This window comes from Cherax quadricarinatus, chromosome 83, assembly GCF_038502225.1.
Source record: "Cherax quadricarinatus isolate ZL_2023a chromosome 83, ASM3850222v1, whole genome shotgun sequence".
NCBI classification, from domain to species: Eukaryota; Metazoa; Arthropoda; class Malacostraca; order Decapoda; family Parastacidae; genus Cherax; species Cherax quadricarinatus.
Genome location: NC_091374.1, coordinates 14,005,849 through 14,033,393, shown reverse-complemented (window position 1 = coordinate 14,033,393; position 27,545 = coordinate 14,005,849). Strand labels below are relative to the sequence as shown.

At 43.3% G+C, this 27,545-nt stretch overlaps 1 protein-coding gene across 1 annotated transcript in view; it reads right to left on the bottom strand.

Moving 5' to 3' along the window:
• Hr3 (Hormone receptor 3) overlaps positions 1–27,157 on the bottom strand; it is a 605,631-nt gene extending 578,474 nt beyond the window's left edge. The window contains exon 1 of the mRNA XM_070102869.1: positions 26,180–27,157. Coding sequence (XP_069958970.1) covers positions 26,180–26,255 — 76 coding nt within the window. The 5' untranslated portion in view covers positions 26,256–27,157. The remainder of the gene's footprint in view (positions 1–26,179) is intronic.
• Between the last annotated feature and the right edge of the window lie 388 nt (positions 27,158–27,545).

The window sequence follows — 27,545 nt, the reverse complement described above, 5'->3', positions numbered from 1 at the left end:
TGTTGATGTTTGGGAAACATGCTATGATGAATGCTAGTTCGGCCAATATGTCCATTTGGTGAGTTGTCCGTCGGTGCAACGTCCGTTCGGCCAACAGTCCTTCGGTCATCTGTCCGTGATTCATACATACGTTCGTGGTGTATCTTCCTCGTAGAGTCACTCTCCTCCAAGTTATAGACTCATTCAGCACTTTAAATAGTTCTTTATAATTGAGCGTGTCACAGACACTCAATATTTTAAAAGATCGAAGGAATTTTTTCCGTCGTCTTTGTTTCATAGGAAAAACTCAAAGATTGAGTGACACACTAACCAGTTGATGTTCCAAGTCGAAACGTCGTCAGAGGTTTCTTTCTCCTATTTGCGGGTTATTTGTGTATTGTTCAAGTCACGGTATTGTTTTCTTCTTTAAAGATTGAGTGCCTTGAGTCTGTCTTAAAGTTTATTTCTGAGTGATGGTGCGAGTCTGCTAGCTCTTCTCTACACCCTCTCTAATATATCCTCGTAGTTTAGGTAATTTAAAACCAAAACTGAACGATATATACAAGAGGTGGTCTAAAACGTGCATTAGTGTCAATATAGTGTCTAGTGTACTTCAAGTTTCTAGTTATGAAACACTGTGTTAGCTTTGATGGTCATTGATATGCAAGGACGGAGAGGAGGAGGTGAGGTGTGTGTGTATGTGTATACGAGGATGGGCACGGAAGAGGTCAGTTGTGAGAGGGTGTGTACGGTAGAGAAGGAGGTAGAGAAGGAAGAGGAGGTGAAGAAGGAGGTGGAGGAGGAAGAGGAGGTGAAGAAGTAGGTGGAGGAGGTGAGGTACAAGAGAGGAAGAGCAGGCATGTCGTTGGTCTTGGAGAAGTCCGACATTCTCTCTGTTTTCACAATGGGTAAAATAATAAGTGTGAGACACTTTTCTGTTGACACTGTTAGATGTACAGTCTGACAACTGTTGTTGACACTGTTAGATGTACAGTCTGACAACTGTTGTTGACACTGTTACATGTGCAGTCTGACAACTGTTGTTGATACTGTTAGCTGTACTGTCTGACAACTGTTGTTGATACTGTCAGCTGTACAGTCTGACAACTGTTGTTGACACTGTTAGATGTACAGTCTGACAACTGTTGTTAACACTGTTAGCTGTACAGTCTGAAAACTGTTGTTGACACTGTTAGATGTACCGTCTAACAACAGCTGTTCTACCACAGCACCTACAATGCAACACCTCCCTAAGGTACACCACCTCCCCCGTACCCAGCATGCCACCCACAACAGTCGACGAACACCCAGGGACCTATTCCCTGCTATGTGACAAGGGGCACCTAACTACTTATAACTGCCTACTTTTAGTGTAATTACGTACAACTACTCAACGAACTATTAGTATCATTACTATTCTCGTTTATCATAGATGAACACTATCATACGCTGGTATATTTATTTCCTTCCCAGTAACCGTATTATAAGTGGTGCTTTATTAATAAGTTAATATTCTTTATACTTTTATGAAAATTAATAGCGGTTTTCCACTCATAATGATATTTTATTTTTTCTTACATTATTTTCCCTGATATTTAGAGTACGTACTGGTTAAGTGGAATATAAGTGGTGTAAGGTGTTTTATCCGGAGCGGAGGGACGATTTCCCTATCCACCTGCTTTCTACCACCTGCATTATACTATACTTGCATGCATTCTGCTACCCGCCATCTACATTATACTACCCGCCACCTGCATTCTTCCAATTGCCACCTGCATTATACCACCTACATTCTACTACCTGTCATTTGCATTATACCACCTGACACCTGAATTATAGCGCCTGCCACCTGCATTCTACTACCTGCCACCTGCATTCTACTACCTGCCACCTGCCTTAAACGACCTGCCACCCACCTTCTTCACTGTCACTTACCTCCAGAAGCATGCTATGTCTTATTGTAAGTGACCCAGAATATAGGAAGTGGAGAGAGAGAGAGAGAGAGAGAGAGAGATAGACCAGTTTTTATCCACTTTCTCCTGCCTGCCGCTTACGTAGGGAAGGGGGAGACGCGGAAAGAAGAGGGGAAGGAGGTAGGAGAGGGGGAGATGGGGAAGGAAAGAGTAGGTGGGAAGGAAGGGGTAATGGAAGAGGGGAGGATGAGTAAGGGGAGAGAGATGAGGAGGATAGAGAGGAGGTTGAAAGGCAGCATTTATATGAAGGGCAGAATTTCTATAAAAGGCAGCATTACTATCTACGAAAGGCATTTCTATCTATGAAAGGCAGCATATCTATGAAAGGCAGCATATATATGAAAGGCATTTCTATCTATGAAAGGCAGCATTTCTATCCATGAAAGGCAGCATTTCTATCTATGAAAGACATTTCTATCTATGAAAGGCAGCATTTCTATCCATGAAAGGCAGCATTTCTATCTATGAAAGACATTTCTATGAAAGGCAGCATTTCTATCCATGAAAGGCAGCATTTCTATCTATGAAAGACATTTCTATCTATGAAAGGCAGCATTTCTATCCATGAAAGGCAGCATTTCTATCTATGAAAGACATTTCTATCTATGAAAGGCAGCATTTCTATCCATGAAAGGCAGCATTTCTATCTATGAAAGACATTTCTATCTATGAAAGGCAGCATTTCTATCTATGAAAGGCATTTCTATCTATGAAAGACATTTCTATCTATGAAAGGCAGCATTTCTATCTATGAAAGGCATTTCTATCTATGAAAGACATTTCTATCTATGAAAGGCAGCATTTCTATCTATGAAAGGCATTTCTATCTATGAAAGGCATTTCTATCTATGAAAGGCATTTCTATCTATGAAAGACATTTCTATCTATGAAAGACATTTCTATCTATGAAAGACATTTCTATCTATGAAAGACATTTCTATCTATGAAAGGCAGCATATATATGAAACCAACATTACCATAACACATATTTCTATCTACGTAGCCATGTTTGAGATTTTTTGTGTCTAAAACTTATTTTCTGTGAACACTCAGACCACAGCACCAGCCTATTTTAGGTCTGTGAATACTCAGACCACAGCACCAGCCTATTTTAGGTCTGTGAATACTCAGACCACAGCACCAGCCTATTTTAGGTCTGTGAATACTCAGACCACAGCACCAGCCTATTTTAGGTCTGTGAATACTCAGACCACAGCACCAGCCTATTTTAGGTCTGTGAACACTCAGACCACAGCACCAGCCTATTTTAGGTCTGTGAATACTCAGACCACAGCACCAGCCTATTTTAGGTCTGTGAACACTCAGACCACAGCACCAGCCTATTTTAGGTCTGTGAATACTCAGACCACAGCACCAACCTATTTTAGGTCTGTGAACACTCAGACCACAGCATCAGCCTATTATAGGTCTGTGAATACTCAGACCACAACACCAACCTATTTTAGGTCTGTGAATACTCAGACCACAGCACCAACCTATTTTAGGTCTGTGAACACTCAGACCACAACACCAACCTATTTAGGTCTGTGAACACTCAGACAACACCAACCTATTTTAGGTTTGTGAATACTCAGACCACAACACCAACCTATTTTAGGTATGTGAACACTCAGACCACAACACCAACCTATTTAGGTCTGTGAATACTCAGACCAACAGCCGTAAATGCTCCTTGTCTTTCAATTTTGCCTCATCCGCGAATGCTGATATTCTTTTGGTCTTGGTCTAACTTCAATAATAATAATAATAAAATAATAATAATAATAATAATAATAATAATAATAATAATAATAATAATAATAATAATAATATTATTATTATTATATTCATGGGAGCGCTAAACCCATATGAGTTATACAGCGCCTGGGGAGATGAAAGGTATTTTGACTCGATTCAAACAACTGGAGAACAAGTGGAATAATAAAATTAAAAGTGGATATAAAAAGAGGAAAGCAATGAGAGCAACAAACGATGTAAGTAATGAAAAACTGAATATTAGATTAGAAGGCGAGAGTACGGTGAAAGTGAGTGTGTTGAGATATTTGGCGGCGGACGAGTCTATGACACACGAGGTGAACCATACAACTGACTAGGGAGGAAAAAGGTGAGTGAGGCACTGAGACATCTGTGGATACCTGTGATGTAGCTTTGATGAGTTTCGAACTTCTGGAGCCCTACCACGGAGACAAAATGGGGAATGTATGAGAGCATAGTTGTACCAACACTCTTATATGGGTGTGAAGCATGAGTTGTGAATGTTGCAACGAGGAGGAGGCTGGAGGCAGTGGAGATGTCGTGTCTGAGGGCAATGTGTGGTGTAAATATTATGCAGAGAATTCGTAGTTTGGAGATTAGGATTTGCGGAGTTACGAAAAGTATTATCCAGAGGGATGAGGAGTTGTTGAGGTGGTTTGAACATTTAGAGACGATGAAACAAAATAGGATGACTTGAAGGGTGTATAAATTTGTAGTGAGTAAAGGCGGGTTAGGGGTCGGCCTAAGAAAGGTTGGAGGGAGGGGGTAAAGGAGGTTCTGTGTGCGAGGGGCTTGGACATCCAGCAGGTTTGTGTGATAGTGTTAGATAGGAGTGAGTGGAGGCAAATGGGTTTTATGACTTGACGTACTGTTGAAGTATCAGAAAGGTAACATTTGCAAAGCGATTCAGAGAAACCGGTTAAGCTGACTTGAGTCCAGTATGTGAGAAGTACGGTGCCCGCACTCTGCTGGAGGAATAGGGATATTTGCTGTTTGGAAGGGCATTTGAACTGTAGTATTCGCGCGCCTCTGGAAAGACAGTAATAGTGTGAATGATGACGAAAGTATTTCCTTCTTTTACGGGCCACCCTACCTCGCTGGAAGAATTAAGACATGGTTGTTCATTGTGAAATCCATATTGAATTTCAGTTATAGTCCAGAAACATTACGATCATGTGCCTAGTATGTGTCTGCATATACCGACCCACGAGAAACATTAACTCAAGGGGCACGTAAGTTTCTCCGTCTTCTAATAACTTGTTCATTTTTCCACTATAATCTACCTTGTCCCTAATTACTTTTATGCTCAGACCTCTACTACACAGTTGTCCTCAAAGATTTGTTAAGTTATACCATAAATTAAAGAAAGATCCTTGAGTTCACATTACGAAACAAAGTAAATGCAATAGTAATTATGGACAAGGTAGATTATAGTGGAAAAATGAACATGTTATTAGAAGACGGTGGATCTTACGCGCGTCTTAATGGGAGGAGGGTTGAGGGCACACGTCTTGTGTGTGGCACCTCGCCTTTTATTGAGTTGCTAAATATTACCTTCTGTGGGTATACTGTTTGGTAGGGAGAGAGAGAGAGAGACAGAGAGAGAAAGAGAGGGAGAGAGAAAGAGAGAGAGAGGGGGGGTTAAAGTGAAGGCAGAAAGCAGTGGCAGACAGCAGGTACACTTGAAGTATGAGACTGAGTGATGAGAGTACAGAGTACGGAGCGCGAGAGTATACAGGGATGAGGCACTGTCGGCCAGGATGGTGACGATGGTGAAAGTTGCAGATGTGGCTGGTTGGCGGTGCTCATGATGGTGGTAGTAATGGTGGGTGGTGGTGGCAGTGAGGGATGGTGGTAATAAGTAGTGGTGGGTGGTGGTGATAGTGAGGGATGGTGGCAGTAAGTTAGTGGTGGGTGATGGTGGTAGTGAGGGATGGTGGCAGTAAGTAGTGGTGGGTGGTGGTGATAGTGAGGGATGGTGGCAGTAAGTAGTGGTGGGTGGTGGTGATAGTGGCAGTAAGTAGTGGTGGGTGGTGGTGATAGTGAGGGATGGTGGCAGTAAGTAGGGGTGGGTGGTGGCGATAGTGAGGGATGGTGGCAGTAAGTAGTGGTGGGTGGTGGTGGTAGTGAGGGATGGTGGCAGTAAGTAGTGGTGGGTGGTGGTGGTAGTGAGGGATGGTGGCAGTAAGTTGGTGGTGGGTGGTGGTGGTAGTGAGGGATGGTGGCAGTAAGTAGTGGTGGGTGGTGGTGGTAGTGAGGGATGGTGGCAGTAGGTAGTAGTGAGTGGTGGTGGTAGTGAGGGATGGTGGCAGTAAGTAGTGGTGGTAGTGAGGGATGGTGGCAGTAAGTAGTGGTGGTAGTGAGGGATGGTGGCAGTAAGTAGTGGTGAGTGGTGGTGGTAGTGAGGGATAGTGGCAGTAAGTAGTGGTGGGTGGTGGTGGTAGTGAGTAGTGGTGGTAGTGAGGGATGGTGGCAGTAAGTAGTGGTGGTAGTGAGGGATGGTGGCAGTAAGTAGTGGTGGGTGGTGGTGGAAGTGAGGGATGGTGGCAGTAAGTAGTGGTGAGTGGTGGTGGTAGTGAGGGATAGTGGCAGTAAGTAGTGGTGGGTGGTGGTGGTAGTGAGTAGTGGTGGTAGTGAGGGATGGTGGCAGTAAGTAGTGGTGGTAGTGAGGGATGGTGGCAGTAAGTAGTGGTGGTAGTGAGGGATGGTGGCAGTAAGTAGTGGTGGTAGTGAGGGATGGTGGCAGTAAGTAGTGGTGGGTGGTGGTGGTAGTGAGGGATGGTGGCAGTAAGTAGTGGTGGGTGGTGGTGGTAGTGAGGGATGGTGGCAATAAATAGTGGTGGGTGGTGGTGGTAGTGAGGGATGGTGGCAGTAAGTAGTGGTGGGTGGTGGTGGTAGTGAGGGATGGTGGCAGTAAGTAGTAGTGAGTGGTGGTGGTAGTGAGGGATGGTGGCAGTAAGTAGTGGTGGTAGTGAGGGATGGTGGCAGTAAGTAGTGGTGGTAGTGAGGGATGGTGGCAGTAAGTAGTGGTGGGTGGTGGTGGAAGTGAGGGATGGTGGCAGTAAGTAGTGGTGAGTGGTGGTGGTAGTGAGGGATAGTGGCAGTAAGTAGTGGTGGGTGGTGGTGGCAGTGAGTAGTGGTGGTAGTGAGGGATGGTGGCAGTAAGTAGTGGTGGTAGTGAGGGATGGTGGCAGTAAGTAGTGGTGGTAGTGAGGGATGGTGGCAGTAAGTAGTGGTGGGTGGTGGTGGTAGTGAGGGATGGTGGCAGTAAGTAGTGGTGGTAGTGAGGGATGGTGGCAGTAAGTAGTGGTGAGTGGTGGTGGTAGTGAGGGATAGTGGCAGTAAGTAGTGGTGGGTGGTGGTGGTAGTGAGTAGTGGTGGTAGTGAGGGATGGTGGCAGTAAGTAGTGGTGGTAGTGAGGGATGGTGGCAGTAAGTAGTGGTGGGTGGTGGTGGAAGTGAGGGATGGTGGCAGTAAGTAGTGGTGAGTGGTGGTGGTAGTGAGGGATAGTGGCAGTAAGTAGTGGTGGGTGGTGGTGGTAGTGAGTAGTGGTGGTAGTGAGGGATGGTGGCAGTAAGTAGTGGTGGTAGTGAGGGATGGTGGCAGTAAGTAGTGGTGGTAGTGAGGGATGGTGGCAGTAAGTAGTGGTGGTAGTGAGGGATGGTGGCAGTAAGTAGTGGTGGGTGGTGGTGGTAGTGAGGGATGGTGGCAGTAAGTAGTGGTGGGTGGTGGTGGTAGTGAGGGATGGTGGCAATAAATAGTGGTGGGTGGTGGTGGTAGTGAGGGATGGTGGCAGTAAGTAGTGGTGGGTGGTGGTGGTAGTGAGGGATGGTGGCAGTAAGTAGTAGTGAGTGGTGGTGGTAGTGAGGGATGGTGGCAGTAAGTAGTGGTGGTAGTGAGGGATGGTGGCAGTAAGTAGTGGTGGTAGTGAGGGATGGTGGCAGTAAGTAGTGGTGGGTGGTGGTGGAAGTGAGGGATGGTGGCAGTAAGTAGTGGTGAGTGGTGGTGGTAGTGAGGGATAGTGGCAGTAAGTAGTGGTGGGTGGTGGTGGCAGTGAGTAGTGGTGGTAGTGAGGGATGGTGGCAGTAAGTAGTGGTGGTAGTGAGGGATGGTGGCAGTAAGTAGTGGTGGTAGTGAGGGATGGTGGCAGTAAGTAGTGGTGGGTGGTGGTGGTAGTGAGGGATGGTGGCAGTAAGTAGGGGTGGGTGGTGGTAGTAGTGAGGGATGGTGGCAGTAAGTAGTGGTGGGTGGTGGTAGTAGTGAGGGATGGTGGCAGTAAGTAGTGGTGGTTTTGAGGGATGGTGGCAGTAAGTAGTGGTGGTTTTGAGGGATGGTGGCAGTAAGTAGTGGTGGGTGGTGGTGGTAGTGAGGGATGGTGGCAGTAAGTAGTGGTGGGTGGTGGTGGTAGTGAGGAATGGTGGCAGTAAGTAGTGGTGGGTGGTGGTGGTAGTGAGGGATGGTGGCAGTAAGTAGTGGTGGTAGTGAGGGATGGTGGCAGTAAGTAGTGGTGAGTGGTGGTGGTAGTGAGGGATGGTGGCAGTAAGTAGTGGTGGGTGGTGGTGGTAGTGAAGGATGGTGGCAGTAAGTAGTGGTGGTAGTGAGGGATGGTGGCAGTAAGTAGTGGTGGTAGTGAGGATGGTGGCAGTAAGTAGTGGTGGTAGTGAGGGATGGTGGCAGTGAGGGATGGTGGCAGTAAGTAGTGGTGGTAGTGAGGGATGGTGGCAGTAAGTAGTGGTGGTAGTGAGGGATGGTGGCAGTAAGTAGTGGTGGTAGTGAGGGATGGTGGCAGTAAGTAGTTGTCGGTGGTGGTAGTAGTAAGGGATGGTGGCAGTAAGTAGTGGTGGTAGTGAGGGATGGTGGCAGTAAGTAGTGGTGGTAGTGAGGGATGGTGGCAGTAAGTAGTTGTCGGTGGTGGTAGTAGTGAGGGATGGTGGCAGTAAGTAGTGGTGGTAGTGAGGGATGGTGGCAGTAAGTGCCTGGCACTTACACACTGACAACCATCCTCCACATTTAACAGTCAGTAATCTATGAAAGTGTAACTTAAAGTTTATAAATTCCTCTAGATTCTGCATAACTTTTTGACCTAATGAACATCACTTGTGTAGTAGTACAACAATCATGGCACCCTACATGATCCTTGTGCCACCCCACATGATCTTTGTGGCACCCTACATGATCCTTGTGCCACCCCACATGATCTTTGTGGCACCCTACATGATCCTTGTGCCACCCCACATGATCTTTGTGGCACCCTACATGATCCTTGTGCCACCCCACATGATCTTTGTGGCACCCTACATGATCCTTGTGGCACTCCATATGATCCTTGTTGCACCCCACATGATCCTTGTGGCACCCTACATGATCCTTGTGGCACCCCACATTATCCTTGTGGTACCTAACATGATTCTTGTGGCACCCCACATGATAAACCATACCACGGGCGGGGATAGAACCCGCGATCAGAGAATCTCAAAACTCCAGCCCGTCGCGTTAGCCACTGGACCAGGTAGCCACAATAAGATTCGTCCAACTAGGTATATTTCTACACCATAGGAAGGTTAGCATAGGCACCACTGTGACCACAAATGCAAGTTTTTACAGACGAATCTCCAGGTAGCGTGGCCGTGACGAACTCTAGCTCAAGTCCCCTCAAAGCCGTTAACATGACCGTGGCTAACACGACGGTCTGGAGTTTTGAGACTCTCTGATCGCGGGTTCTATCCCCACCCGTGGTATGGTTTGTTTGCAATCGTGTCATTACGATTTCGTGAGTCACCCCACATGATCCTTGTGGTACCCCACTGGTGGCACTACCACCATTTTTATGATAGTCGTAACATTCTTGCCTTGTTGTACTAATTCTGTGATAGTCATAATAATCTTCTATTGCTGTACTATTTTTGTGATAGTCACAACATACAAGGCTAAACATGAAGAGAGCAACATAAGCCACAATACATTGTTTATAATAAATCAGTATTTGCAGCAGTTTAGTGTCTGCAACAGTTTACACATATGCCAAAAAAAAAAAAAAAAACATTAAGACTGTTTCTGACTGAACCAAAACGTAGTTTTACGTTGACTTTGCGAACCGAAAACTTTGCTTTGAGTAGACATGTTTTTTTTATATGAAAGTGACAATGCTATGACTAGAATAATTCACAAAACACCGGCACTTAGGAGAGAAACATTATGGTGACGTTTCGGTCCAAACTGGATCACTGTCAAGTCTCAATGACCCGGGTGACTGCTGGCTTGACATTAGCTCAGGAAGGACCGAAATGTCGTCATAAGGATATCGAGTACACATGCAATAACTGAGCAAAACGTTTCTTGACTAATTAGTAAATAATAATAATAATAATAATAGGTACTACCGTCCTGCCAAGTGAGTGTAAAACGGAAATCTTTAATTGTTTTACATGATGGTAGGATCGCTGGTGTCTTTTGTCTATCTCATAAGCATACAAGGTTTCAGGTACGTCTTGTTACTTCTACTTCCACTTACGTCACACTACACATGTATGTGTGTGTGTGTGTGTGTGTATATATATATATATATCTATATATATATATATATATATATATATATATATATATATATATATATATATATATATATATATATATATATATACCCATCTGCGTTTTCTTCTATTTTCTTAATAGTTTTTATATTTTATTTATCTCCATGGGGAAAGTGGAGAAGAATTCTTCCTCCGTAAGTCATGCGTGTCGTAAGAGGCGACTAAAATGCCACGAGCAAGAGGCTAGTAACTCCTTCTCCTGCATAAATTATTAAATTTTAAAATAAAAAAACTTTCGTTATTATTTTTAGGTCACTCTGCTTCGGTGGGATGCGGCCGCTTTTTTGATAATAATAATAAAAATAATCTTTATTTCTAGAAGTACATGATACAACTTATACAGACCATAGCTGACTTCAGTGACATTACTATACAGAAAGTCGCTTGTTATGCAGAGCATTTCGGGCAAATTAGGTAAATTTTGCCCCAGGATGCGACCCACATCATCCGGCTAACACCCAGGTGCCACCTTACTGCTAGGTGAACAGAGACATCAGATGTCTTAAGGAAACGCGCCCCCAGTGTTTCAACCTGTACCGGGGATCGAACCATAGACATCAGTGTGAGGTGAGTGCGCTATCAACCGAGCTACGGGACACTGTTTAACATACCTGATAAAACAACTCTCAATATTTTAAAATATTACTGAAGATCCTCTCGGGTGGCTTTTGTTTCAACCTTCTTATAACGTGAAGTGATGGAGGATCGATCCTTCGTCTACGAAATGCTATTTCCTTGTTGATTGCCTTCTCTGTCTGAGAGAGGGGATGCGTGGGAGGTGAAGCGAACAGGTGGGAGTGTTGGGGAGAGGGAGTGCTGTGGGAAGGCGGAGTATTAGGAGGGAGGGAGTGGTGGGTGGAAGGGGGATTACTGAGGAGGAGAAGTGCTGGGGGAGGAGGGAGTGGTGGGTGGAAGGGGGAGTACTGAGGAGGGGGAGTGCTGGGGGAGGAGGGAGTATTGGGTGGAAGGGGGAGTACTGAGGAGGGGGAGTAGGGAGTGGTGGGTGGAAGGGGGAGTACTGAGGAGGGGGAGTGCTGGGGGAGGAGGGAGTGGTGGGTGGAAGGGGGAGTACTGAGGAGGGGGAATGCTGGGGAAGGAGGGAGTGGTGGGTGGAAGGGGGAGTACTGAGGAGGGGGAGTGCTGGGGGAAGAGGGAGTGGTGGGTGGAAGGGGGAGTGCTGGGGGAGGAGGGAGTGGTGGGTGGAAGGGGGAGTGCTGGGGGAGGAGGGACTGGTGGGTGGAAGGGGGAGTACTGAGGAGGGGGAGTGCTGGGGGAGGAGGGAATGTTGGGTGGAAGGGGGAGTACCGAGGAAGGGGAGTGCTGGAGGAGGAGGAGGGAGTGGTGGGTGGAAGGGGGAGTACTGATGGGGAGTGCTGGGGGAGGAGGGAGTGTTGGGTGGAAGGGGGTGTACTGAGGAGGGGGATTGCTCGGGGAGGAGGATTGATAGGTGGAAGGGGGAGTGCTGGGGAAGAGGGAGTGGTGGGTGGAAAAGGGAGTGCTGGGGAAAGGGGGAGTGCTGGGGAGGGGGGAGTGCTGTTGAGGAGGGAGTGCTGGGTTGAAGAGGGAGTGCTGGGTTGAAGGGAGAGTGCTGAGGGGAGTTAGAAGAGGTCAAGGGTCGGGGGGAGAGCAGTAAGAGCTTCCTTGCATGACCTCGGGTACACCTGAATGAGGTACAACCTTTCTCTTGGCAAATTACTTGACTGGTTAAAGAATGAAAGACAGCGCATCTGAATGGTCCAGAGATCTGGAGGGAGAAGAATGGAGGGGGAATGAAGGGTGGGGAAGGGAGAAGATTGGCAGGGGGGACTGAATGGCAGAGAGGAGGGGAGGGGGTAAGAAGTATGAGAAGACAAAAATCTGGAAAGAGGACCTGAAGAGGACTTTAACTAAATAAATATATGTATGTCGTGCCGAATATGTAAAAATTGGTCACTTTGCAAGAACTCATTTAAAATTAAATCCTTTCTAAAATTTTATCTTATTCGTTTAATATATATATATATATATATATATATATATATATATATATATATATATATATATATATATATATATATATATATATATATATATATATATATATATATATTTACCAATAGGAATATTTTATTACATAATATGGTACAGAAGATTTAAGAGATACATTGTTGATATAAAGGTGGCATACAAGGTACATGTTGTTACGTGTGTATCACCGATTATAAGGCGAAAATCTCATCCAGCTCCTCAGAGCTGGGGCGTGTGCCCAAAATACAGCAAGCATTACCCCTTTGAACAGCCGCACTGAGCCGCTGGAACAGAAAACTAGCTGCCCTGGGATCCCTAGTTACCCTGATGAGTCTTTTTCCCAGCTCCTTAAGGAATTTAGATGCACTCTTTCCCCATGAGCCAAGGGTCACTGAGCCTATGGGAACAAACATAATGATGGGCAAGTTCTCCATATTTTCTAGACTTTTGGGACTCCCTGAAGCTGGCAGCTGCCCCTCCTTCCTCCCTGGTGTATTGGAGATAGGTATCAGCCAAGGTAGATGCACATGTATAGTCCCATACCACCTGCTTCCCATCTGTCCAGGCTTGAAGGGTGATACCATCTGGACGCTTCTGGCTGCCATCAGATCTGCATAGTTGGGGTGGCTCCCTTACTGCTGGGCATCCAGCTGTTGTGAGGCTCCTCTTGATAATGTTATTAACCTCCTCATGTCTTGCAATCTTTCCCTCGGATTTACGGCACACAAGACCATGGTACCCGAATCGGTCTGCTGCTTCACTGCCACAAATACACCTGTGTTCGGCGAGAATAGGGGCGGCAAGTCGAAGGGCAACACCGATGCGGATGGTCTGTGGGTCGAGGCGTGTGCCAAGGCTGGAGTTGGGAACAGCCAACAGAAAGTCCCCAGCATGAGGGGCTCTCACTGCCAGGAGGCGGGCTCTATCCTTCCCGAACACACTCTGAAGCATTGTTGAGGCTATATTTTCCACTATTGGACCATCCCAGTGCGATTGTTTGTAGTTGTTGGGGGGAGCAGGTCTGGTTTCTGAGCCCGTTAGATTATCCCAGATCATTTTGTACCAAAAGAACCTTAGCCAACTTACATTATAACAAGCACAATTTAATTTAGCCTAATCCAACTAAATATATTTTAGATAAGTTTACAATAATTTAATAATAAACAAACACAAAAAAAATATTTTTTTCATTAGGTTCAGAATGATTTTTGCGAAATTATTGCATACACAAATTTTCACTTGCCATATTCGGCAAGAAGAGCATTGCTATTAAAGCCAAAATCGCAAGTTTTACCTATTCGGCACAACATATATGTATATGTGTGTGTGTGTGTGTGTCCATTCTGACCTATCTTCTCTAACAATCTACGTCTTCGTCTCTCAAATTACTCGTTAATCCACAGAAGCACATTCTCTGTTATTTGTGCTTGCTCTTCAAGTTTTTGCTCCTGTCTGTCTGTCTCTTGTGAGGCACAATCCAATGCCTTCTTGTGGTGCAAGAATATGCAATCCACCCATCCCTCTCTCTCTGTCTCTCTCTCTCTCTCTCTCCTGCCTCACTTCTGTTACTTTATCACGGAACTCCAGCAGGTTTGTGAGACAACATTTACCATCTCTAAAGCCGTGTTGATTACTGTTTAGCAAACCACTTTTCTCTCCAAGTGCTCTACCACTCTCCTGATGATTTTTTGTGCACCAATACCTTACATAGTATACATGAGTTTGTAGTTCAACAATTCCTGTTTATGTGCTTTCTTCAATAATGAAACTACGTTTGACTTCTAGATCTCATGCACACACACATGCACAACAGTGAAAAGGCGTGGCCAGGAGCTGTGAATCGACCCCTGCAACCACAACTAGTTGAGTACACACACACACACTAGACTCCTGCTACCACAAATAAGTGAGTACTCAACCACACTGTACGTGGTTACAGGGGTCGAATCCTAGCACCTGATCTACCTTGCCGCTAGCCAGATTCACTTGAGCAAACACAAGGACATATTTATTAGAAAACGTTTCGGTCCTGGGACCTTGAGAAGTGGTCAAAGTCCCAGGACCGAAGCGTTTTCTAATAAATATGTCCTAGTGTTTGCTCACATGTCTCTCATGGACCTTATCTCTGCAACCAGTCTAGTTGCATATTTCTGTACTTTCCCACTTGTGTGTGCACCTGTACTTACCTATATGTGGTTGCACTGGTCGAGCCTCCGCACCTGGCCTCGCTTCTTCGCTGGCCGCTACTAGTTTCATTTTCTCCTAGATTCGAGAGCTTTATCGTATCTCTTCTTAAAGCTATATATGTATCCTGCTTCAACCACTCCACTGTCCAGGTCGTTCCACTTCCCGACTACCCAAAGGCTGAAAAAATACTTCCTAACATTCCTAAGTCTCAACTGTGTTTTCAGCTGTGCTCTCGTGTTTGTTTCCCGACTCTCAAACAATTTGCCCCTGTCTACCTTGTTAATTCCTTTCAGTATTTTGTACATTATATCGTTCCTGATGCTTCTTTCTCTAGTGTCATCTGAGTTTTCAACTTCCAGTTATGCCCTCTTGTTCCTGTATCCCATCTCTGAAGCGTTCTGCCCCTGTTCACCTTGTCAATTCCTCTCAGTATTTTGTACGTTGTTATCAAAATCCCTTCATCCCCAGCTCTCCTGTCATTTAGTATCATCACGTTAAGTTTCCCTAATCTCTCCTCATAGGACATACACATTAGCTCCGGGACTAGTCTTGTTGCAAACTTCTTCACTTTCTCCGATTTCCTAACATGTCTGATCAGGTGCCGGGTCCATACTGGTGCCGCATACGGGCCTGACGAATGCCCTAGTGTGTTCCGTATACTTCCTTGTTTAGGTTCCAGAAAGACAGTCTTAGATTTGCCAGACGAGCGTTTGCTGCGACAGTTATTCGGCTGATGTGCTCCTCAGGTGATATGGTCGGTATAATGCTCACCCCGAGGTCTTGTCCTTTTGCGCGCGCGCGCGCGCGCGCGCGCGCGCGTGTGTGTGTGTGTGTGTGTGTGTGTGTGTGTGTGTGTGTGTGTGTGTGTGTGTGTGTGTGTGTGTGTGTGTGTTTAGAGCGTGGAGGAAAAAAGGGAACATTGCAGAAAAGGATGGAGGGAGTGAACCAGGAAGAGCCAGTAACAGCTGCTCTAAATTAAACAGAGGGACATTATATATCTATCTATCTATCAATCTATATATATATATATATATATATATATATATATATATATATATATATATATATATATATATATATATATATATATATATATATATATATATAGAGCTATACAAATGTATACACATATATGGAAAGGTATGCACAGTTATACATGTAAACAAACTTATAAACATAAAAGCGTACACAAATACATACAAAGAATAAACATGTATTCAAAACAAGAAACATTAGCTTTCTGTAAATGCGACATAAAATAATTCGAGTCGCTGCCTTGTGGAAAGTATTTATCCAAGATGTTTTGAAATGTGTACATGACTTTAATCTCAATTACTTCTTGTGGCAATGGTGCGTATAATATATATATATATATATATATATATATATATATATATATATATATATATATATATATATATATATATATATATATATATATTACATAAATACACTTACATAATTGGTCGCATTTGGAGGTGATCGTTAAACGGGGGTCCACTGTATATATATATATGTATATATATATATATATATATATATATATATATAAATATATAAATATATAAATATATATATATATATATATATATATATATATATATATATATATATATATATATATATATATATATATATATATATATATGCAATAAGATCACAGTAAACAGGTGATTTCAGAATATGCAAAACAACCACTTTGAAAGAATACAGAAATTCCAAGCGCTTTCGTAACTACTCACATTATCAAGGAACTATGTTCCATGATAATGTGAGTAGTCACGAAAGCGCTTGGAATTTCTCTATTCTTTCAAAGTGGTTGTTTTGCATATATATATTATATATATATATATATATTATATATATATATATATATATATATATATATATTATATATATATATATATAATTGTTTTACATGATGGTAGGATTGCTGGTGTCCTTTTTTCTGTCTCATAAACATGCAAGATTTCAGGTACGTCTTGCTACTTCTACTTACACTTAGGTCACACTACACATACATGTACAAGCATATATACACACACCCCTCTGGGCTTTCTGCTATTTTCTTTTTAGTTCTTGTTCTTGTTTATTTCCTCTTATCTCCATGGGGAAGTCGAACAGAATTCTTCCTCCGTAAGCCATGCGTGTTGTAAGAGGCAACTAAAATGCCGGGAGCAAGGGGCTAGTAACCCCTTCTCCCGTATAAATTACTAAATTTGAAGAGAAACTTTCGTTTTTCTGTTTGGGCCACCCTGCCTCGGTGGGACACGGCCGGTTTGTTAATATATATATATATATATATATATATATATATATATATATATATATATATATATATATATATATATATTATTGTAATCACGAACGAGTGGTATTGATCAATCACACTGCGACCAGCCAAGGACTCGAACCCATGCTGCTTTGGCCCGCCTCATAGTGAGAGAAAACACATGACGCTCTAACCCACAGGGCCACACAATCCTACAAGAATGACGCACCCAGCCAAGCTAGGTGTTTTACCGATATCCGAGGACATACGGTGGTATGGGTGCCTCTGACATAATTTTATTCTACTCCCTGTTTTGTGTACTAGCTAGTACACCAAACAGGGAGTAGATGAATGGTTTAGAGAACCGACACGTTGATAAATTAGACACATGTGCAACTCTTGGGTATCTTTATTGAGGAAACGTTTCGCCACACAGTGGCTTCATCAGTCCATACAAAGGAGAAACTTGAAAAACAGGAGGAGAATGAGGTAATCAGTCCCTCAACCTTGAGTCGATGTGGTCAGTCCATCCATCAATCTATTTAAGATTGATGGACTGACCACATCGACTCAAGGTTGAGGGACTGATTACCTCATTCTCCTCCTGTTCTTCAAGTTTCTCCTTTGTATTGACTGATGAAGCCACTGTGTGGCGAAACGTTTCCTCAATAAAGATACCCAAGAGTTGCACATGCGTCTAATTTATCAAACAGGGAGTAGAATGAAATTAACTCAGAGGTCAGTAGGCCTGCTGCAGTGTTCCTTCTTTCTTATATATATATATATATATATATATATATATATATATATATATATATATATATATATATATATATATATATATATATATATATATATATATATATGTCGTGCCGAATATGTAAAACTGGTCATTTAGCAAGAACTCATTTAAAATTAAGTCCTTTCTAAAATTTTCTCTTATACGTTTAAAGATATATTTTTTTCATTAACGTTTTTCTAAAAATTTATAATTTTGCACCAAAAGGAACTTAGAAACTTACCTAACCTTATTATAACAAGTGCAATTTATTTTAGCCTAACCTAACTAAATATGTTTTAGATTTGTTTACAGTAATTTAATACTAAACAAACACAGTGAAATATAATTTTTTCGTTAGGTTCAGAATGATTTTGGCGAAATTATTGCATACACAAATTTTCACTTGTCCTATATGGCAAGATGAGCGTTGCTATTTAAGCCAAGATCGCAAGTTCTGCCTATTCGGCACGACATATATATATATATATATATATATATATATATATATATATATATATATATATATATATATATATATATATATATATATATATATATAGATAGTCAGGGGCCACGAGTAGGTACCACCTTCTAGTTCTGGGTAGGGCCCTTTCTCCCCATTTGCCCATGAATTCTTCATGGCATGGGTTCATAAAGGTGCTGGAAACATTGCTTAGAAATCATGGTCCATGTTGATATGATAGAATCACGCGGTTCCTGCAGATTTATCGGCTGCATATTCATGCTGCGAACCTCCCGTTACACCACATCGCAAAGATTTACGCCAAATTCTGACCCTACCATCTGCATGACGCAGTAGAAATCGCAATTCATCAGACTAGGCGACATTTTCCCAATCTTTAACTGCTCAGTTTAGTAAACCTGTGCCCACTGCGTCCTCAGTTTCTTGTTCCAAGCTGACATTAGTTGAACCCAGTGTGGTCTGCTGCTCCTGTAGCTCATTCACTTTAAGGTTTGACGTATTGTGCATTCAGAGATGTTCTTCTGCATGCCACTGTTGAAACGCGAGGTTGATTTACTATCACCTTCCTGTCAGATTGAACCAGTCTGGCCATTCTCCTCTGACCTCTCTCATTATGAAGGTGTTTTCGTCCACAGAGCTGAAGCTCACTGGATGTTTTATATTTTTCACACCATTCTCTGTAAATTCTAGAGTGTTGTGCGTGAAAATCCCAGAAGATCAGCAGTTTCTGAGATACTCAAATTTCCCGTCTGGCACCAACAATCACTCCACGGTCAAAGTCAATTGATCATATTTCTTCCCCATACGGATGTTCAGTCGGAACGAGAATTGAACTTCTTAACCATGCCTGCGTGCTTTGGACATTGAGGCGTTGCCACGTGATTGGATTAGATATTTGCATTAATGAGCAGGTGTACAGGTGTACCTAATAAAGTATATATATATATATATATATATATATATATATATATATATATATATATATATATATATATATATATATATATATATATATATATATATATACATATATATATATATAAACACAGTCACCTATCACACAAAAACATCATTTTCCAGAATTGGGAAAATGGTTGGTAAAAGTTCTTCAGTCACTAAGAATGCTTCATCAAACTATGAAAAATAATAGCAGGGAAATATATATTCAGAAAATCACTCGTAGCTACACGTGATTTGTTCCATATTTGTTCACTTACATTTCTCCCGGGCACTGGAGAGACATCCTTAGTGACTGAGGAAAAGTTTGGCAAACCATTTTCTCCAGTTCTGCAGAGAATTTTTTTTTTTTTTGATATACCTTAGCCAGTTGAGCACTTGGATCAAACTACAAGAGCCTTCAATCGTCTCAAGTCCGAGGTGTAGAGAAGACTGAATTATCTCACTTTCCACGTCACGATGGAAAGATAATAAAACTATCATAAAATCCCTTATTGACAACGTTTCGTCCACAAAGTGTGCTTTGCCAAGGCACAAACAGATCTACCTGCATTCTCTTGTTCTATACACCCTAATGACTACCTTGAAGGGGTGTCTCATCATAGCTGTTAGTGATGAGTGCTGTTGTACCACACGGGTGGGTGCTGGTCCACTTTTATTCATTCTCTTACTTCAGCCACTGATTTCTTGGCTTCTATGCTCAACCAGATCCACTTAAACATTTACTCGCTGCCCTCAGCTACTTTAGTAACCAACGTGAGGATGTATCTGCCTCAGCCGAGAGACGACACTGATGACAGCAATGACATATGACATTGCTACTGAGAACACCAGATTATGATCATCTCTAGTGAACATCAAAACACTACTAGCTAGCATGACAACAATACTAGCCAGTACAACATTACTAGCCATGGAGTAAAAGTGAACGCAAGAACCTTAACATTCAAGGTGTGACATGATCATGCTCGACCACAAACCCAAACACCTGAAAGTTCCTTCTGCTAGGTGTACGTTATTTGTGAACTATTCCAGACATGGTATTGTTCCAACAGCGATATTGTTCCAGCCACGATACTGTTCCAGCCACTGTCCTATTCTAGCCACTGTACTGTTCTAGCCACGGTACTGTCACTTCAAGGCTCCAAACCAGAGCAAATATGAGCAGACATTCGACAGCTATTAGACCACAAGACGGGCGGCCCAAAGAAGCTTCAGTGTTGGTGAACTTTTCTTAAAGACATCATTCCGTCAAGAGTCATTCCTCGACCGGTTAACATCTACAAGACGGTCACCTAACACAACACTCAAGAAATGAACGCAAGGCATCTAATGAAGGTTTACACTATCAGTGTCTTCCAGCATCACTGCTGCTGTTGTTGTTGTTGCTGCTGCTACTGTAGTTGTTACTACTGTAGTTGTTGCTTCTGTTGTTGTTGCTACTACTGCTGCTACTACTGTTCTGTTGTTGCTGCTACTGTAGTTGTTACTACCGTAGTTGTTGCTTCTGTTATTGTTGCTACTACTGCTGCTACTACTGCTCTGTTGTTGTTGCCATTTTTGTTGCTACTGTTGTTGTTGTTGCCATTTTTGTTGCTACTGTTGTTTTTGCTACTATTGTTGCTCCTGCTGTTGCAGTTGTTGTTGTTGCTGCAGCTACTATTGAAGCTGCTGTTATTGCTATTGTTATATTCATGGGGAAGCACTAAACCCAAAAGGGTTGTGCAGGGCCAGAGGAATGAGAGGTAACCAACAATGATCCAAGGAAGATAAGGGTACCTTCATTTCCTAGGATCAAGAGCCCTTCATCAGCGTGAAGACGCCTTATTAAGGAACCCAGTGCCCCTCACTTGTGCAAATGAAGGGTGAATAAATGAAGGGGTAGGAGAGAGAAGGTTGGATAAATGAAGGGGTAGGAGAGAGAAAGGTGGATAAATGAAGGGGTAGGAGAGAGAAGGGTGGATAAATGAATGAGTAGGAGAGAAGGTTGAATAAATGAAGGGGTAAGAGGGAGAAGGTTGGATAAATGAAGGTAGGAGAGAGAAGGGTGGATAAATGAAGGGGTAGGAGAGAAGGTTGAATAAATGAAGGGGTAGGAGAGAGAAGGTTGGATAAATGAAGGGGTAGGAGAGAGAAGGGTGGATAAATGAAGGGTTAGGAGAGAGAAGGGTGGATAAATGAAGGGGTAGGAGAGAGAAGGTTGGATAAATGAAGGGGTAGGAGAGAGAAGGTTGGATAAATGAAGGGGTAGGAGAGAGAAGGTTGGATAAATGAGAGAGAAGGGTGGATAAATGAAGGGGTAGGAGAGAGAAGGGTGGATAAATGAAGAGGTAGGAGAGAGAAGGGTGGATAAATGAAGGGGTAGGAGAGAAAAGTGTAAATGAGTGAAGGGGTAGGGAAGCAGACGAGTGAAAGGGTAGGAGAGAGAGAGAGAAGGGCAAAACAAATGAAGGGGTAGAAGAGAGAAGGGTAAACCAGTAAGTGAAGTGGAAAGAGGGAGGGAGGATTGGTACGTTGGGGGGGGGAGGCGGGAATAAAAGGAGAAACGTTGTATAAGCGTGGTGAAGGTACAGCCATAAGAGGTGGCCTTGATGTGAGGAGAGAGAGAGAGAGAGAGAGAGAGAGAGAGAGAGAGAGAGAGAGAGAGAGAGAGAGAGAGAGAGAGAGAGAGAGAGAGAGAGCTTTTCAATATATGTAATACCAACTCGTTAAAGATAAGACAGAGATTAGTTTCAGCACCAACCCGTGTAACCACCATCACCACCACCACAAACAACCAGTACAACCACCACCACTAACCAGTACACCCACCACCACCAACAACCGGTACAATCACCACCATCAACAACCAGTACAACCTTCACCACCATAAACCAATATTATAATATCTCCAGCACCACCCCCACCATCTCCATCATTTTAGTCCACCACCACTTTCTCCACTTGTGTCATCACCTCCCCGCCTCCTACTACCTGTTTTCTCCAACACAACCCCCCTCCTCACCCATCACTATAGTACCACAATCTCCCCTCTCCACACTACCACAATCTTCCCACTTAGTACTTTATATATACCTGCCAGTTTAGTGTCACCACTTGGTTCAAGGATGGGATGTATCTTCATCACATTGACACTGATGGTTAAGTGGTTGAGGGCGTCTCGAATTCTGACAGGCTACCAGGGTGGCGTGTTAAATTATCGAGGGTTCGAGTCTCGGCCAATGCAGTCTGTTATCTGCTAAGAACCAATTGTTCGTAGATGCATTATTACGCCTCTGTAGACAGCCCGTACTGTCTGCACAGACAGCCCATGCTGTCTGCCAGCTTAGTTCATATTTCGCGCCACTCAAGTGCTGCCCTCTGGGCCTGTCCAGGTCTGTGGGAAGCTGGTCCCACACACTCTCACAGCGGCCTAGCAGGAAGACACAAGGCCTACTACTAGTTCCCTCTCGTGGGCATCGCCTACCCGGGCCATGGGCACAACACACAAGCCTGTGTACCCACCACGACTTTGCAAATAAAGTAAGAAGCCTCCGAAGACGTCTATAATTCACATCCCGCTTGCAGCATCACCAAACAATCTCGTTATAAATGCTGGGAAGCGGTGGTCGCAGCAGTTGTCATCTGTTGTACCACCTTCGTCTGAGTACAATACTCTAGTGTTAAATGTTTGAAGTCAAACAGGAGGGGCTTTTGAAAGTTATCAGACCCATTCCGAGAATGCTGGAATGGGCAATACAACTTGCATCATCATGTCAACGGTTGCACGAACCTTACCCTAGTTACAGTACAGTAGCGATGAAAAGTTGAAGCCGATCCGATGCGGCATTCTTGAGTTATAAAACGAAATAAAATTGAAACTTTAAAGGGAAATAAAATCAGGCAACCACATGAATGTATGTATACCAGAATTATTACGGGGATACCTAATGTTCAATAAACGTGAAGAATTGTTACGGGGATACCTAATGTTCAATAAACGTGAAGAATTGTTACGGGGATACCTAATGTTCAATAAACGTGAAGAATCATTACGGGGATACCTAATGTTCAATAAACGTGAAGAATCATTACGGGGATACCTAATGTTCAATAAACGTGAAGAATCACGACGGGGATACCTAATGCTTAATAAACGTTTAGAATCGTTACGGGGATACCTATGTTCAATAAACTTGAAGAATCATTACGGGGATACTTAATGCTCAATAAATGAAGAATCATAACAGGGATACCTAATGTTAATGAAGAATCTTAATAAACGACGGGTGCTTAATAAACGTTTAGAATCGTTACGGGGATACCTATGTTCAATAAACTTGAAGAATCATTACGGGGATACCTAATTCTTAATACCGGTACCATTAATGGAATACCTAATATTCCCAAAAGTAGTGCTGGTGGTGTTGGTGGTGCTGGTGGTGCTACTGGTGCTAGTGTTGGTGGTGGTGCTACTGGTGGTGGTGGTGTTAGTGGTGAGGGTGGTAGTGTTGGTGGTGGTGGTGCTATTGTTGGTGGTGGTGCTAGTGTTGTTGTTAGTGTTGGTGGTGGTGGTGGTACTGTTGGTGCTAGTGTTGTTGTTAGTGTTAGTGGTGGTGGTACTGTTGGTGCTAGTGTTGTTGTTAGTGTTAGTGTTGGTGGTGGTGGTACTGTTGGTGCTAGTGTTGTTGTTAGTGTTAGTGTTGGTGGTGGTGGTACTGTTGGTGCTAGTGTTGTTGTTAGTGTTAGTGTTGGTGGTGGTGGTACTGTTGGTGCTAGTGTTGGCTGCAGTGGTTAGGTTGCTACTGGCCAACATGTAAGGTAACACCATACCTGTCAGCTGACCTTCCTCCCAACATCCCTTCGTGCTACCCCTCACTCTCTACATCCCTCCCTTCCTCCCACCCACACTCACTCCCTACGTCCCTACATGCCTCCCTCCCACGGTCAGTCCCTACGTCTATCCTTCCTTTCGTTACGTCAAGTGACAACAGATTTTCCAGGATTGGTGGCACCAGTGCCACCCTTAATTTCCCCCTCCCCCCACCCCGGTCACCGTCTCTTAATGACCACACAGATTACTAGTACACACACGTTACATGTGTGAGGAGAGAGAGAGAGAGAGAGAGAGAGAGAGAGAGAGAGAGAGAGAGAGAGAGAGTTGATCAAATGAAAATGCTGGCCCACAGATGGCTCCAACTTCATCCTGTTCCCTACTTGTATGTCTCATAACAATAAAAATGCTTTCAAATGAGCTGATGTAGGTAACAGCTCTTAGCTTACTAATAAAGTTAGGAACCTTAACCTGTAAATAGCTTGTAAATAAAGCTAGGAATCCTTAACCTAACTGTCAAACCCCGAGTAAAAGAGAGAGAGAGAGAGAGAGAGAGAGAGAGAGAGAGAGAGAGAGAGAGAGAGAGAGAGAGAGAGAGAGAGAGAGAGAGAGAGAGAGAGAGAGAGAGAGAGACTCCCACAGGGACGATGATCCCAGGGACCTTCAAAGGGTTAAAAACACGAGTTAAACAAGTGAGGCAATAACATTCCCTCTCTCTCCCTCCCTCTCCTCACCTTACCTCCCCTTCCCTCCCCGTGACAGACCAAGCTTCCTCCGTTCAGTGTGTCAGTACTGTAAGGCAGACACGTTTTCAGTGTCGTACAGAACGGTCAATCAGACAAAGACTGCCAGACTCGGAGAGATTGTCAGACAAACTCAGCCACGCTGACAGACAAAAAAGTAAACGCCAAACACTGGAGAAAATAAAACTCATCATCTTATCGAAGCAGAAAATACACAATTGTAAACAAAATAATGATAACATTGATGATGCCAAACAGAAACATACCCAAACTACCAGTATAAACCACCAGCAAAACACTACCAGTATAAACTGCCAGCATAACAACACCAGTACTGTCTTCACTCTTCTTTTTCCATCTTGCTTACCATAACCATATATTTCCATCTATCTGACCACCATACATTTCCATCTTTTTAACCACCATACATATCCACCTTATCAAGTATACGTTTCCACGTTGCTTACCACCATACATTTCCACCTTCCTTACTACCATACATTTTCACCTTTCTCTATTATTTTCCTTGTGATGTGTAGCAATGTTGCTTCAAACCTGGAACCAATATTTCCTCTTTCGTAATTACTACCTCTTTATCAGCTCTCTTATCCCCGCCATACTAATTTGATACTGTGTAAACACAAACCTAACTGTTCTGTTTGCAGTTAGCATATGTATACATTTCTTTGCATGTCCTCTTAACATAATGTTAGCTCTATTGCTTGGGTTAACTAGGACTAGTTGAGGCCGATAACAAGCCCGGAAATATTACCAGAAACATGACTGAATATGACCGATATTGAGTCATATATATATATATATATATATATATATATATATATATATATATATATATATATATATATATATATATATATATATATATATACATACATATATATATATATATATATATATATATATATATATATATATATATATATATATATATATATATATATATATATATATATATATTACTGCAGACTTAATAAGACAGATACTTCACTCAGTTCAGCCAATAAACATAAAACTAAACGTTTAAAAGATCCAAGTACACTAAACACTGGTCAAGGGAAACAAGAGTGATAATCATAAGGGCACTGTATATTTCGATCTCTCACTGAAGAAAACCTTTGTGGAAAGATGAAATATACATGTAGAGTGCTCATCGTACTGTATCTTGTGGTTTATGTCCCTACTCTGCGTCGGTCTGTACCACTGCCAGTAATAACAAGCAGCAGTCAGCATGAAGAAAACCCAGTCTCTTAACACTGACCATCCTTAATGAAATTAAGGCTAAGTAGGGATGAAGAATACAGAGTGAACATATCTAGTAATCTCGAAGCTAGTAACCCAGCAACTAGTAACCCTCAACCAGTAACCACTCAACCTGTAGCCCCATAACCGGAAACCAGACTAGTCAATATTGAAAGCCTAGTGCAGGCACCTCACCGAAGAGCATCCTCTTTGTGGGCAATTCCTGTTCGGACGCTCCAGGGGTCAAGAGGACAGGCGGGTTGAACCTTTATCATCTACATTTCTCCTCGAAGACAAGCACTTCGTGGCAGAATGGTCATTCACTCACACACACACACACACACACACACAACTTACCTTTGATGGAGCCGGCGGCAGTGTGGGGTTGTTGCACCTCCACCTTGGTGACACCACTCCACGTCATGCCCAACATCTTGCAGACACTACACCACTCTACACCAACACAAACTCCTCAGGGATCCAACCGCTCGAGCGGAACACTCCTCTCACGGATCAACAGCTTCTTGCAAGCTTGTACAGTTCTTGCGCTTCTTCCTCTTCTAATTCTATTGTGATCCGTTCATCAATTGTCGAGCACCTGCACAATGGCGCAGGTGGAGAGCTGGTGGGTTTAAGCGCGAGTATCACGACACAGTTGGTCTCCACAGGGTGGCGGTGAAGAGGCTGTTCCCCCCAACAGTGAATGTAAAAGTTGGACGGTTCCTTCAAGGTTGAAAATACACGAGAGTCAATATTCCATTTTTCATCTGGGATCCCCAGCGAGGCAGTGTGTCCCAGGGTGATCCACACCTGTGTTGGTGAACACCAGGCTCCTCCACCAGGTGTGTATACACACACTAAGCCTCCAAGGGGACTACTTTAAATACTTTATACACTATACACGCTGGTGTGTCACGCGCGCTTATTTCTGCGCCAACTCTTACCTCTACAGTAATAACCACACTTGATTTGGTAACTTTATATATAAAATAACGACACGCACTCACTCAGGTAACTGTAACTCTCACACACTGGAACAATGAGTGAGTATAACTTGTAAACAAAGATTCGCAACTACAAGCCCGGTGATAGCAGGAAAGAAACAAGTACTGTGGGGCTGACACAAAAGCTGTAGGCACCGCGGCAAGCAAATATGGCACTTGGAAGATTGAGATTAGGTCAGTATTAGTAGTGCCAGTCAGGGAAGAGTTACATAGTCAAGAGTAGCGACATCCAGCGGTAGTTTGAGTGACCGCAGATGAATTATCACGTGGTTGACGACATGCCCGGCCTGACTACTCTAACATCCACTCTCAACTGGCCAGACTTGGCGTCCCCACCTCACCCACCTCTCCAACACCTTACTTTCTTCTTTTCCACTACCAATATGGCCTCCTAGCGATGACATCACAGCGTGACGTCACCGTTCAACGCTCTCACACGCGTTACCTCAAACTACACTGACATTGAGGCCGTAACACACACGCCAAGAGAGTTATGTTGCCTGTTATTACTCTTTGTTGTAACTGCTTTCTTACTGAGAGGAAGAGTGTAGTGCCTGGCTTAGTGACACAGTGCCACTCACTGAAGTGACTGGCTGGGTGTTTATCAGCGATACAGTGCCACTGTAGTGGCTGGGTGCTGTATCAGGGATACAGTGACACACACATCTGTTTGCAGATGACGTGAAGCTAATGCGGAGAATTTAAGTGGATGAGGATCA